The sequence below is a fragment of the Melanaphis sacchari genome, unplaced genomic scaffold, assembly GCF_002803265.2.
Source record: "Melanaphis sacchari strain LSU unplaced genomic scaffold, SCAv2.0 Contig53_pilon_pilon, whole genome shotgun sequence".
Lineage (NCBI taxonomy): Eukaryota > Metazoa > Arthropoda > Insecta > Hemiptera > Aphididae > Melanaphis > Melanaphis sacchari.
The window spans coordinates 993,976-1,009,227 of record NW_020271371.1 but is presented as its reverse complement, the minus strand read 5'-3'; the positions used below and the strand labels follow the sequence as shown (position 1 = coordinate 1,009,227).

Sequence of the window (15,252 nt, the reverse complement as noted above, 5' to 3'; positions counted from 1 at the left end):
TTACGATACCTATAACCCGACAAGGTAGTTTTTAATAACCTTTTGCGATAATGCTCGTACATTATCCGTGATAAATTTTTATTTTTTTCATCATCTGAATAACATACTCAATTTTAACCACGACCTATGTCCCGAAATCAACGGGTGCGTTGTTTTAAAATAAACCACACACTCATAATTATTCACGTCGGCGTAATGACGTAATTACAATTTTGGATACCATTGTACTTATACTTTTTTGTATAGGTATTTATATATATTTATATAATGCTTTTATAATAAATCCCTTTTCGACTGGGTATACGATATACCTACCTATTGTACGTAATAACGTAGGTGTCTACCAGATAATATATTATACGTACCTATTATTAAACAAAGAGCTTTACTCCGTGTTCCCTGTATAATATACGCAACAGACTATATTCCAAAACACGTTTTACACATTTTGTCATCGTTTAAATGTGTTTAATGCGTCGGAAAATCGACTAAGATTCGCCAGCAGTGATAATAACATGCTTTTCTTCGTGTCATGAAGCCTAGCGTTAGGATTACATGACAAACAAACACACAGACACACGCGCGCGCGAGCGCAAGCGTGCACACACAACTAACAAACGATTGTGTGTAACCGCCGGTTACTAACCGGCACATAACGCAAAAGTCAAGTGCACGTTGTATTTTGAATTGATTTTATTTCACAATAATATGGTTTTAGTAATATTATTGTTCGTCTCCACAGTATCTCGAAATTATGATAGTTTTACTCGAAACATGTAATAAATTAATAGAACACTACATATACACGCATTTTAGTATGCCCCATAACTTAGTATGTTGTATCTACTGTCAAAGATAACTGGAAATGGTGAATTTGAAGGTACGAATGGCCTTAGAGAATCCTTGTTAATTACAGCGTGTGTGCATTAAAGATGAATTCACCGAACGGCAGTATATAAGGATGTTTCTATAAAGGATTGCTTTCGAAACGCAATGGTTGTGTACGTGTTTATGTGTCGATTGTTTCTGCAATTATTTGTCGTTAAAATGCATTTTATATCTATAACGATTGACAACTACTAGAAACGGTAACAACGATACTATTATAATATTATTATCTTTTCAACGAAAATCCAAACATTTTATGATGCATTCAAATGCGTGTGGTCTTAAAGTTTTAAACTATACGTCTGCACTCTATGCGTCGTATACTCGTAATATTGATAATGTCTTTTGCAAATACCGTCGCTGAACACATTATTACATTACAGTGGCACTATACAGTTTTAAATTTTACGTTCGACACTTCCTCGTTATTGTACTCGCATATCAAGCACGTGAATTTTACTTAAGCTATTTCTCTCTTCTCATCTATCAACGAGTCATGGTTTAACGTCAAATCAATATATTCGGAAAACGAATCGTAAATAATTCCAGATGAAAATATTTTTTTATATCCAATTCATTCGCAGCAAAACAAAGAAATTATTATGCGCAGTAGGTAGGTTTTTTCACATCAACAGTCCTGTGTATTTGCCGCGCCCCACGTCAAAAACAGCAATCGAAAAAGTTTGTATAGAAGTTAACATACAAAATATAGAATACATGAAAACAAAAGCAATATTACTTGCCATTGGCTCAAAAAAGATATCACTTTACCTTAGCAATTCAGTAATATTGCCATAAGCGATACTTTCGTAGTACTGTAGTAGTCATGATATCCGTTTATTGTATATCTTATAGCGATAATATATTGTACATTCATATAAATATAATATACAATATTATACGACCAGCCTATCTGCTTAATAATTGTACATTATTTTCTAAAATTATATATTTTCCCCGTAACTGATGATCATAAATCTCATAGCAATCCAGTTTGTATTCTAGACGCAAGGTTATATTATACGGGTATTGATAGGTAATGGATTGAATTTTATGTGACCAAATAATTTCATCCAGAAATAAATTTTTATTTTTATTTTAAATGCTGAGCTTAAAAAACTACTGAAATAATTATCAAACATTATTTTTATCATAATTCATCAATAATTTTTGCTTATTTATTAAAACCTTAAACTAAAACAAGTAGGTTTTGATTTATATTAAGATAATTATTTATTTTTTTAATTTTTAAATATTGCATATGTTTATAATTAAATATTCTACAATCTATTCGAGTTTAATTTAACTAATAACAATATTATTCTGAACTGTCGTAGTATTAATCTTAGTAATCGTCGTAATAAAAAAAAATAGCTTATTTTAATAATTATTTAATTATAATTTTCACTGATTCTTGACTAGATAGAACTTTTTTTTTCTAATTTATTAGGCCTTAAAAGTATTATAAGTTTTTTAAGTAGATTCCAAATTGCTAGCACTTGTGAACCTGAGATTACACAATACCCTCAAGTCCTTGTATGTGAACTAACCTGAAAATTTTCCTTGCATACAGACATATAAGAAATTAATATTAATATATTTTTTTTTTTTTTATGTAATACTATGAATTTTAGTAATTGAAATTTACAAAAAGGAAAATAAAAAAAAAATATATTCAATAGATAAGGATATGGAATTTAAATGGAACCAACACCATTGTTATCAGTACCGTTTTATTTTAAAAATATTTCTATGAAAAATTATGGTAAATGCAAAGTAAATGTCTTTCAGTAGAAAATTAAATACAAAAATACAGAAAAAAAGGTATTTTTTCGATTTTCTCTGTAATTTTAAAAATGCACTAAAAAACTTTGGAAATCGATAAAGAATTTAAGGGAAAATGTCAACAAGATTTTTTTTTTTACAATATATTAAATATTTTTTAGAAATAAACTAAGCTCTCTATAATATCGTTTTTTTGAATGTAATGATTTATAAAACTTTAAAATGTAAAAACACCCTAAACAATTACCGCCTATCTGATTTCAGCATTAGCACTCCTTTGTAGTTTTAGTTGAGTACATTTGTTTAATTATCTTAATAATTTTATAATCGATTTTCCATATTACTTACAAGAATCTATAACCTCCAAATAAATTCCAAGAAGTATAACCCAAACGCATAAGAATAAGCTATAGTGTAAAATATTGATTTTTACCTTAGTGAATCACATTATTGGTGTTATCGATTACAATTTTATTTTTACTTGTCTACCTCAATATTATATCTCTGAAACGCAAGATAATTTTCTAACTGTACTATAAAAAAATAAATGGAAAAAATAACATAAACCAGAATATTAAGTAAGCATAGTTTATATTCATATTTAGGGATTAAATAAATTTATAAAGTAATATAATTAATTTTTTTTTTTTTTAGAATTAAATTAATAATTTATAGAAACAAAAAATTTTTCATTGAAGCAAGAATTATAAATAATATTTTGTATATTTTTACATAAAATTGAATATTGAATATATGCAATACGCTATTATATCTAAAATATAATATAGCATAATATATTAATAATTAATAGTTGCATATTTGTTCAATTGTTTGGTCTACTATTTAAACTTTTTAATAGATACGCGTGTGTGATATAATAATATATTATTATTAGATTTATCTTATACAGTAATAACATCATTGTATTATAAGCCTTATTATCCTAGAAGAACAGTAATTTACATCTTACGAATAAGAATATTTATTATGTTTTTATAACAGTTTTTTATTTAACTTAAAATTGCATATAATTTTGATATTTTTAACTTTATTTATAAAGAGTATAATTTAAAATTATGTAAAATACTTTATAGATGTTTTACACAGAAAATTTTTGGTTATATATATAAATAAGTAATGTATTACATTTCATCTTAGTATCAAAAAAAAAAAAAAAAATTGTCTCTTTAAAACACAAGTTTTCCAAGAATAATATTTAGTGTTTGTAACAAAATATAAAGTAATATTATTGGATAATACAATATATAATAACATTGACATTATTGTAATATTATATTATTAATGAAAAATTTAAACGTTTTCAAAGTTCATACCAGTCCGACTAGGTTTCCAATCTTTTCAAGTATCATACTATAGTTTTTAAATTTTTTGCTATATATAAAAAAGTACACAACCATCTCTATCAATGTAATTTTACTTAAAAAATCAATTCTTAATATGATTGTTATTTTTATTTTTTATAACTTATTCATAATATTAATTAAAAAAATGCTAAACAGATGAATATATAATTATAATACTTAAGTTAAATGTACGTAATGTTAATGGCCAAGTTTTTATACCAGGAGAAAATCATTCACAGCAAAACATAACAAGAAATAATAATTAATTGTAAAACAAATACAATATCCAAAGTATTCAAGAACTCAAAATTAAATTATCTCAATACCTACACATAACAACTGCGTACATTCCATGTTTCAACAAAATCTAATATCTGTGGTTGAAATAACAAATATATATAAATAATTTATTTGATTGTTATAGTTGAGGCTTTGGACTTATAAGAGCTGCATGTTTTTCAAAAATTATTTAAAATGTACCTAATTTGTTTCTTAGTAAGTGCTAGAAGTTTAAAACGATCATTTTTATTTTATTTATGCAGTTCTGATTTTTTTTCCTTTTAAGAGCATATTTTGTTATATTCGTATAAAATTTTTAATTCATAAATATTTCACGTAATTTATTTAAAGCAATAATATTTTATATGTACTATACAATATTTAATATTAATTTTTTAAAAATTGAAAAAAAATAAGTTAAAACGATTAAATATAAATAATTAAATAATCTATCTACCTTGTGTTTTCCCAATTATTTTTCAAAAATAGTCAGTGGATAAGGAATATGCTGAATATGGTCAGTTGATTTCAATTCATCTGTTAGTGTCGTATGTATTTTCGTTTGGTGTTAATAAAGTTATTTTAATATTTTAGACTAATTGCGATTGTTTCGCTGTGAAAATTAAATTTAAAATACTTTATTTAACAATAAATAAATTAATAATGTTTGATTTTTCAATGAAAAATAAAATATTTTTATAAGCACATATTATAATTCTTAATCGCATAAATGCATGTATATTTTAAAGTTTTTTAAAGCATGAAGTCCCGAGTACTGGTTATACTAACCATAATAGTATTAAAAATTAATAAGCTGATTTATGAAAAATTATATTATGACTTTTTTTTTTTAAATTTATTATAAATATAATTTTTAAAATTTAAATAATATAATTTTCAATGATATCTAATGCGATTTTTTTTATATTCTATTCAATAACAGAGTTATATCAATCATTTTAAAAATTAACTATTTTATATAAATTAAAAATGGGAAGGATGAGTATATGCTTAGTAACAGTGGAGGATATAGACAATTTATTTAATTTATTTATTTTGTGGGGAGGACCAAAAATTCTTCATATCAATTTTATAAATATTTAGGATTTAATGTTAGTCCTTGAAATGAAGTATAAATCAAATTTTCTAACTTGAAAAATACTATAATTTAATTATAATTTAATTTATAATTTATAAAAAAAGTTTGAAATTATTGAAATATTATTACTTAGCTCATATTATTACAACTAAAAATACAATATAACTGTTAAAAAGGAGGGCTTCCCTCCTTTGAATCCACCATTGCTTGTTAAATAACTCAGTATATAGTATAGGTATTATATATATTTTGTGAAAATTACCTTTATAAATCAATAGCCAAAATTTTATAAATTTAAAAAAAAATAGGTTTATATCACCTTGGCCATCATAATTTTTCATTAGAGAATCTTAAAAGAAATTTTTATTTTGAATAATCTGTATATAAAATCAATAAATTTTCGACAATATATTAACAATCCACGCGATAAATTGAATGCTCATTATCATTATTTCTGGGGCCAATATGAGAAGGAAAGTGAAGCAAAAATACGTGATGTGATTAGATAATCATTCTTTTCAATATAGTAGAGTGACATTTATTCTACTTAAGAGTTCCATCTATTGCTTTTCAGTTATAATTAAAGATTTGACAAAATTTAGACGCTCTAGTTGAGTTTATAAGTAATTAAAAACGTCTAGAAATTGTATTTAATTTTTGATTTTAATGATATAACTTTAAACTTTTAATGCAATTTTAAATTAATTAATATTTTTTAAATAATTAAGTTATATTCATAATTTGTTAACAAGCAAATCTGTAAAATTGTTTAGTTTGTATAAAATATAATATTGTATAACAAATTTAAGGAAAATAATTTAGGACATCATACTTATAGCTTTATTAATTTTGTTTTGTGAATTTTTACATAAAATTTACTTTTGACAAAATCTATTTTATTTCATTTTTACATAATTCAAAAATGAATAAGTTTAAACATTTTAATTTAACATTATCTAGATATTATATAATTTTAAACATATTTTAAATACTTTTTGATGTTGATAGTCATTTAGACATGTCGAGTAAGAGTTACGAGTTAAAAATCATGACATTTTAGTACATGATTCCTTATATGTTTTTCTTATCAGTCATAAATAACATCATAATACATATCCACATTTTTTTATACCTTAGTATTTTTATACAAATGTTTACAAAATCGTTATAATCACGAATATGTGTAAGTTATTTTTTTAGTTAAATATTATAATGTATTTTTTTTTTTTATTTTTTTTTTTTTTTAGGGTTTATTGGGCCTTTAAGACCATCCCGTCTCACAACCAAGCTTCCAACCTTCTCTATCTAGTGCTAGCATTCTCCAATTGGAGCAGCCTCCTATACGCTCAACGTCCTTCTTTACAACATCTTCCCATCGCATTCATAGTCTTCCCAGAGGTCTTTTACCTATAGGGTTTTGTTCCATCACTGCATGTAAAAGTGGATTTTGGCTCCTCCAAGCATGGCCAGCCCACCGTAGTCTTCTGCTTCTAATTACCTCCACTATGTCCGCATTACCATACAGTATTTCCAGCTCTATGTTCTTTCTTCGTCTCCACTCCCCAGTTATTTCGTCTTTGACCGGGCCATATATTTTCCGTAAAACTTTTCTTTCAAAGATCATGAGCTTATGCTCGTCCATTTTTCTGATTGGCCATGTTTCCGAGCCATATAATACAACCGGTCGTATTAAGGACGTATATAATCGTTCCTTCATTCCTCGCGATATTGTTCGTGAGCTTAGTATCTTAGTCAGTCCATAATAGCATCTATTCCCAGCTTGAATTCTTGCTGCTATCTCAATTGTTACATTATTTTTTTCGGTCACAAAGGAACCTAGATATTTGAACTGTTCTACCCTCTTAAATTAAAAGTGATCTATTTTTATGGACTGACAGAAAGGTAGTTCCCTTCTACTCAGAAACATATACTCCGTTTTCCCTTCATTTACACATAGTCCTACTTTTGATGCTGCTTTATGTAATTTACTGAACAAACTCTTCAAACTATCCTGAGACTCTTCCATCAATACTATATCATCAGCATAAGCAAGTATGCCTATCGACGTGTTTTGTAGCCTAATGCCGTTAGGCATTATAATGTATAAAATTATTAAAATATTTTATACACAATATTTAATTTCAACATCTAAGGTTTTTAAAATTGATGGAACGATTTTTCATAATTTTTTATATTGATAATTAAAAAGTTTAACTTAAATCAACATACATAATTTTTGATGAGCGAATGAAATTATAATTTTGATATTCAATTGATTTATTCTCCAACATTTTTTGTTCATTTATTATTACTCAAAAAATTTTAAGTAACTAACTTGAAATATCCCATTATTACTTAAATTTTTATTTTTTATATACTAAATGGATTTTTTTTTAATTTGTTTTATTACAAATGTCGATTACAATTAATGTACTTATTCAAAAAGTTTTAAAAATAGAATAAAAATAAAAATTACATCTTAAAAATCACGAAAAACTATTTTGTATTTAAAAATGTATTCAATTTTAAAAACTTAAGTCTGAAAATTTAATTCAAGATTTATCGTAAATTTTTCTTATAGTAACTTAAAAGTTTCAAAATTCATATTCATGATTTTTTGTTGTAATTATTTTGAATTCAAATATTAACAACATTTGATATTATATTGAAAACTAATAATTTTAGTTATTTTATCATATTTTAATATTAATTTAGTTGTAAGTACTTACAACTTTTCATCACTGAGTATTTATTATTTATTATACGAAATTAAATATCCAAGGTATTTAGAATAGTTTTAACTTTTAAGCTATTTATTCCATGAACCAATATTTAATAAACATTCATACAAATATATTGACTTAAAAACTAAAAACAACCTATTAATATTAAGCAAAATAATAATATTATTATAAATATGATATTATTATTAATGTAGTTAATATATGCATCTTGTTTTTGGAAAACAATATTTTGATCTATCAAATTAATAATAAAATATCTTTTAAGTTATATTCTGACAGACTGTATCCACTCAGAGTAGTTTTTCGTATACATTGATTATGATTTATTTTTGAGTTCAAATTGAACACATCAATTACAATGACAAATTATACACCCCAAATTATTGTAAAAAAAAGTAACTTCTTCGGTTTTATTTTACTTGATCCGGATATAAGTTAAAAAAGTATTTATGGATGAAAATACAAAAGAATTACTTGAAAAATATTTAAATGGGCTAAATTTTTAATTTATTTCATCTTTAATGCTTTCTCAGTATTCGTAATATTCAGTCTTTGCTATTTGAATCTTATTAAATTGTTGTTTTCATGACCCTTTTTATAAATATTTTGTATTTTTTTTTTTTTTTTAGTTAATAAGTTTATTGTCAAAAAAAAATTTTAATTAAATGAGTTACCAATAAATATTATTTTCAAAACTAATATATTTTATATTTATATTTTTATATTTATAATCATAATTCTTTAATAATTTTGAAACTATTTAATTCCATAATACTCAACATTACCTATCTCTAATTATCTAACATTCTAACTTATCAGAATGAACTAAAATTATATTATATATAACAAAGAATCAAAAAAATTTATTATTTTTTTTAAATTTAATTTATCAGATTATTAGGTAATTGAATTTAAGAAGGTTACTAAGAAATATTGGAGACATTCACGTATATTGCTTAAGTTGTAAAAATGAATAGAATATATTTAGGACTAAATACAGTTATATATTTACAATAATATTGGGATTTGTATATAACAATAACAATTATGATTTTATAATTATTATCAATACTACATACCTAATAATTAATCTTTAATTTATTAAGTACATATTTCAACATTTTAGTGTTCGATAAAATCTAAACTCTATTATTTTAATTTTTCAAAATTATGTTTAAGATTTTTACGATAAAATGTTGTATTATTATTGATTATATGCTTAAGGCTCATATTTTTCTAATTAACCGTTTATTTATATATCTTAACACCTAAAATAGTTACATTTTATAAACATTAACGTGAACTTAAATTAATATTTTGCTTATGTATATATGTGTTTAAAATATTTACTCATTAAATATAAATTATTTAACTCAGATATTAACGTCATTAAATTGTATCTTTAATTATTATTTCCACAAGCGTTAATTTTAATCCCAATCACAAAAAACAACATACTATTTAAAAAGGTATGAATAGCATGAAATATAGTATTGTACAGACATGATTTATTTCAATTCTCTTTAAAATCGATTTAAATAATTTTGTTTATTTTTAATTAAACCACATTTTAAAAATAATATTTCCAAATAATAATTGAAAACAATTATTTTTAGTTAAAACGAATTTCTTATATATATATATGTTATACCTACATGGATTCTAAATGTCTTTAAAACTGAATTTGCTTTAGAATAAGACTTTTATCAGTTCATTATTTATCTTATCGTCGTTATTTTTAACTATTTAACTAAATAATAATGATACCAAGTATTTTAATAAATAAAATAAGTGAGAATTAATTTATAGTTATTATACTATGTTACAGCTATATTGGATTCCTTGTGCAAAGAGTTTCTCAACATGAATGTGTCTGCAATTTTATACTTGATGAACTACGAAAAATACGGTCGAAGTACAGCATCAGCGCAGTATTTTTTACAACTAGCCGGATACTTGGGAATTCCAGTAATAGCATGGAACGCTGACAACTCGGGACTGGAACGGGTAATAACATTTGGCTATATAATTTAAAAACGAATGAAATTATAATATTACTTAAAAAGTTAGAAACTTTAAAGGTATCATATTCATATACAAAATGAAAACTAAGGAAGCGTGTCGTTGAAGGACAAACTTTTGCTAATATTTTTTACTATAAATCTTAAATATTAAAATAATAGTTAGCATTTATATCAAAATACTGTATACAATAATTATATAATTAAATTTTCCATCAGTGTTTAATAATATTATATTTATAAACTAAAATAGATTTTAATCAATTAATATTATGGAATACTTTGTGTACTAAGGATAATATGTATAAGTATTAATATATTTGAAGATAATATATGGAGAAAATTTAGTAAATGTGTTTACTATTAAAACATTATGGTAATTTAAATTTTTTTATTAATAATTATTAAATCATCAAAATTTAAAATTTGTAAAAATGATTCAAGTACTATAAACATTATATCCAATATTACAAACCTATGTTTTAGAGTTTTGTAAAACCGTTTTAAGGTCTATCATTTTAAATATAATCTAAAAGTTTTTAAGTATATTTAAAAATTTAAATCATCAACATTTGAATAAATGCATTATCAAAGGAAAAATTAGGTGTGAGTACATTTTTTAAATCACCTTATTTATAATTATTTATTTTAAATGACGAAGATAAATATTTTAATAAAACATGAAATATGTTAAAAAAATAAATTTGAAAAATGTTTAAGTAATTTTTGATTTAAAATGAAACGATAAATGTATTGATATTAAAATGAGGTTTTTTTTTATTTAATTTTTTAAATAATTTTTATTAACGTCTGATGATTATATTTTTACAAAATAGAATATCCGATAGTAATAAATAATAGTTTATCATTAAAGATTTTCTTATTTTATTGTAATTCAAAAACAAAGAACTATATGAAATTTTCAACAACCTATTAAATTATAATTTTCTTTTCTACATATTATATGTGGTAGTTTTATTTTTGAGATACCTACCTATATGTGAGCACAGCGGTAATACTTTATTGATGTACCTATATGAAGGTGCTATGGGCAAGCGTCGATAACGAATCAAAAATTGTGATTCGATCGCTGCCGTGACCGCTGGCCGAAGCACACGTATATTTTTTTTTAAGTATAATAGTACAATAAACCTAATAAACCCAATTACTTTTCGTATACCTTAGTGTTTCATCATTTATTTCTAAGTAAACCATTCCAATAGAACACTAGAGTCCGAAAGAAACAAAAATTTAATGTTCTACACGTCGTTAATTCAAAATAGATTTGACTCTTTTTGAGCTATTTATAAAAAATTTATCTTTTCGGTGTAACGAATTTTTGTATATGTATATATGTCAATGAAATATGTTCACTCAACCAAAAAGTTTTAAAGTGTAATTTAAACAAAAAGTAACGATTTTAGTTATTTTGTTGTAATTAAAATGTTTTTCATAATAATTTGAAACTTTTAAGCATACTATAATATTTTATATACATAATGACATTTTAAAAACATTTAGATTAATTTTATATTATCGTTTATTTAATATAATTTATACTGTATTAATTATTGCAAAATGAAATACATTAATAATTAATAGCAATATAATATTTTTATGATAATGGTCAACAAACCGTCTCCGCTCAGAATTGTTTTTCAAATGTTTTTTTTTTTTTTTTTAATCAAAATGATTTATATCAAATTCAAATGTAACACATCAATTACAGTGACTTACTTAATCATGATTTTTACTTCTACAACTGTACTACAGAGTGGTTATCTTTTTTTCTCTCTTTTTAGTGTTTAAATTTATGAGGCGTTTATTTTATCTTACATACATATGTATATTATAATTTTATAACTTGTAATTATTACAGTTTTAATTTTTTTTTTTCAATGTATTATAGTTAATCAAATGGTATTATATTATTATAAATATTACATAAAAAAAATAATAGCCTATCAATATTACCTATGTACATTATTTCAAAACAATTAACTGCTCATAAATACTATAATTATATAATGCACTCCTAAACTAAAAATGAATATTAAACAACCTTAATGATTGCATATAATTTTTCAATGTTTGACACTTATTCATAATTCAGTTAAAATTAAAATTTCTATTTATAATAATATTTAATACCGATTAATATTTTCTCATTTTCTCATTTTTTTTTTTTTTTTTTTTTTTTTTTTAATATACAAAAAATATCAATAAAAAAAAATAAAACATATCGTTATCCGGACACGATAACACACATTATGTCAAAAATAAAAATAAACTCTAACAAATACTATATAATATAGTGTACTTATAAATATTGAATATCAATTCTTCAAATTTAGCGTAACAGAATACGACATTCATGTTCACGAATACATTTTGAACATAATATTTGAATATCGTCGATAGTTGTTACGTCAAAATAGCCAACGTCAGGCTTTGGTCGTACAATGCGATGCTTTCAACATATAAAAGGTCTTAATATATTATCATTGTATTGTTCTCTAGAGAACAATTTTTTATCGTGTTAAATATTCCAAACGTCATTCTCGCTAGTAAATTTTATTTATTAGTATTTGTACGTATACCATTACGTAAATAGTATGTACTTATATCTATATTCACATACTATTATGGTTAGGATTACCAGATTATTAATACTCAAAACCAGGATATTATATTTAAAAATAAGTAATAATAACAAATTATATTTAATCTAGATCTAGAATATTTATACACCCTTCTAACTCATCCGTTACTATATTATCCTTCTATCGCTAAACAGGTAACAAAATATAATATATACGCTAATACAAATAATAAACTATCTCTGGAAATTCGAAACATTGAACAAATAATTTTTTTTTTTTATAAATAATGATTTAGTTTAGATAAGAAGAGTTTATTTATTTTTTTTTATTGAACTTAAGCCCGGCAACTAGGACCATTAACTGTTTGTAGGGGTTATGAACTATGGTAAGGGGTGAGGTTAGTACGGTAAGTTATATTTTACGATTGTTACGGTTGATTGCAAACACGTGTATGTGTGGCAAGGTTTTTAACCACTATAATCCCGAGTGGTCACCCATCTGGGAGCTAGTAGCTGTGGCCGTTACTTACTCTCAGTTGCATTCCGCGACTGGTAAGCAGCCAACGCGCCACGCCAAGCCACAAGAAGAGTTTAGTTGTCCAAAAATTTAATGAAATAGATACAACCACTTGATACTTTATTTCTACAGTTTACCACAATTTTTACAATTAAATGTATATATATATATATATATATATATTGTTAATATAATTATTAAATGATTTATACTTAAGGATTTCTTCAACTCCAAGTGTTTTTTATTTTTTTTTTTTATTACATTTTATTGATTCATTTCAACTATATTTCATACACAAATACGCTTATTTTATCTTAACTTGAAAAATATTATTTTGTAGTTTACAATTTACTCGATTAACTTCATTATATAACACTCAAGACTAAACTAGATACCTAGATGCAATATTCTTATGACTTAAAATATGCATTTATAATGTATGTGATTTAGCGAATGAATATTATATGATCTTTACACCTAACTAGGGTCGTGAAGTGCAACATACAGTTACCGATTATATCTAAATGATTCAATTAATATTTTTGGTATATTTAAGTGGGAGTAATATGTCATTTTTGTTTTAAGTGAAATTATACCTGTAGATAGTTTATCACATAAATATGTTAAAATATTAATATATTTTTATATTAAAACTTTTAAATATTCCGTTTGTTTTAAAAATAATCAATGTTTAATTAATTTTGAAACGTTGATTTCTTGAATTTAAAATATTTTTAATTTATTAATTTATTTATTTGTATGGCTGCATAGTAATTATTTTGAATATTTCAATCATACAATGTATGTGTATTTTAACAAAAAACTTAATTGTAAGATTAGGATTTCATTTTATTTATAAAATAATAAAAATACTGTTAAATTTTAATAAATGTAGAATAATATTTTTAATTTTTAACAAATAGGGGGCTGAGTTTTTGTTAGGCTCAACAAGTGACAACAACTCTCTTAAATTTCGCTAACTAACTAAGATATTTTATTTAAAATAAATTTATAATTTAATGTTCATTAAAGTTTTTTTTTTCTATGGTAATAATGAAGCGCTTAATATTATTTATTAAATTGTTTTTATGTATTACAGAGAAATAATTATGTTGATTTTAAAATTAAAATAAATATTTATACGTAAATAACAAAAAATGTTTATAATTAATAATTAACTTAATAATTCAATAAATTTAAAATAATTATTTATATATTATGTACGCAGCATAAGAAAAATACAATATGTCAATATATTTACGCAATTTCATTAAGTTAAATTAAGTAAATTATTGAGCTAAAAAATTGTTCATCTACATAAAGAAATCAAAATAAAATTAATTATGAACGATCAAACTGATTTTTGATATTAATTCATTATATCATAATTACTATGATGCGAGTTTAAAATTCAATGTTGATTAACAAAGGTGATTATAATCTGTTGTGCATTTGTACTCACTACTTAATTAAAACTATTAATATGTATATTCAACATACACGCTGCGAACAAAACAATTTGCAGTTTTACAAATGTAATAAATTCAACAAATTGTTCTCAATCGATGCACTTTTAAGACCAAAAACACATATATTTTTGCTCCGTTTTTAAAATAAAAAAATTGTCATCTAAAAAGACCATTAACATATATACTGAATTCACTGAAATAATGAAAAAATATTTAACTTAAAATCATTTCCATAAAATTCAAATGAAAGTAAAACATGCTACATTTTTTTTTATGAAATACGGAAATTAGTATTGAAATTAAAATTGACTTACTAATGTTGTAACTTATAACATATTAAATACTGACCATCGTTTATGGTCCATAGTTCCATTGATACTTAAACCAATATTTATAATTATTAGTTATTAGTAATTATTTATTAATTTGGATATCTATTACATTTCATTAATATCATATGAAAACTATCCTAATATATTTTTAT

The 15,252-nt window shown here is 23.3% G+C and overlaps 1 protein-coding gene across 2 annotated transcripts in view; it reads left to right on the top strand.

Moving 5' to 3' along the window:
* Positions 1-15,252, top strand: part of LOC112599610 (glutamate receptor ionotropic, NMDA 2B) — a 265,062-nt gene that overhangs the window by 233,424 nt on the left and 16,386 nt on the right. For both annotated transcript variants that reach the window (XM_025346582.1, XM_025346583.1), the window contains one exon: positions 9,988-10,166. In XM_025346582.1, the coding sequence (XP_025202367.1) occupies positions 9,988-10,166 (179 nt within the window). The remainder of the gene's footprint in view (positions 1-9,987; positions 10,167-15,252) is intronic.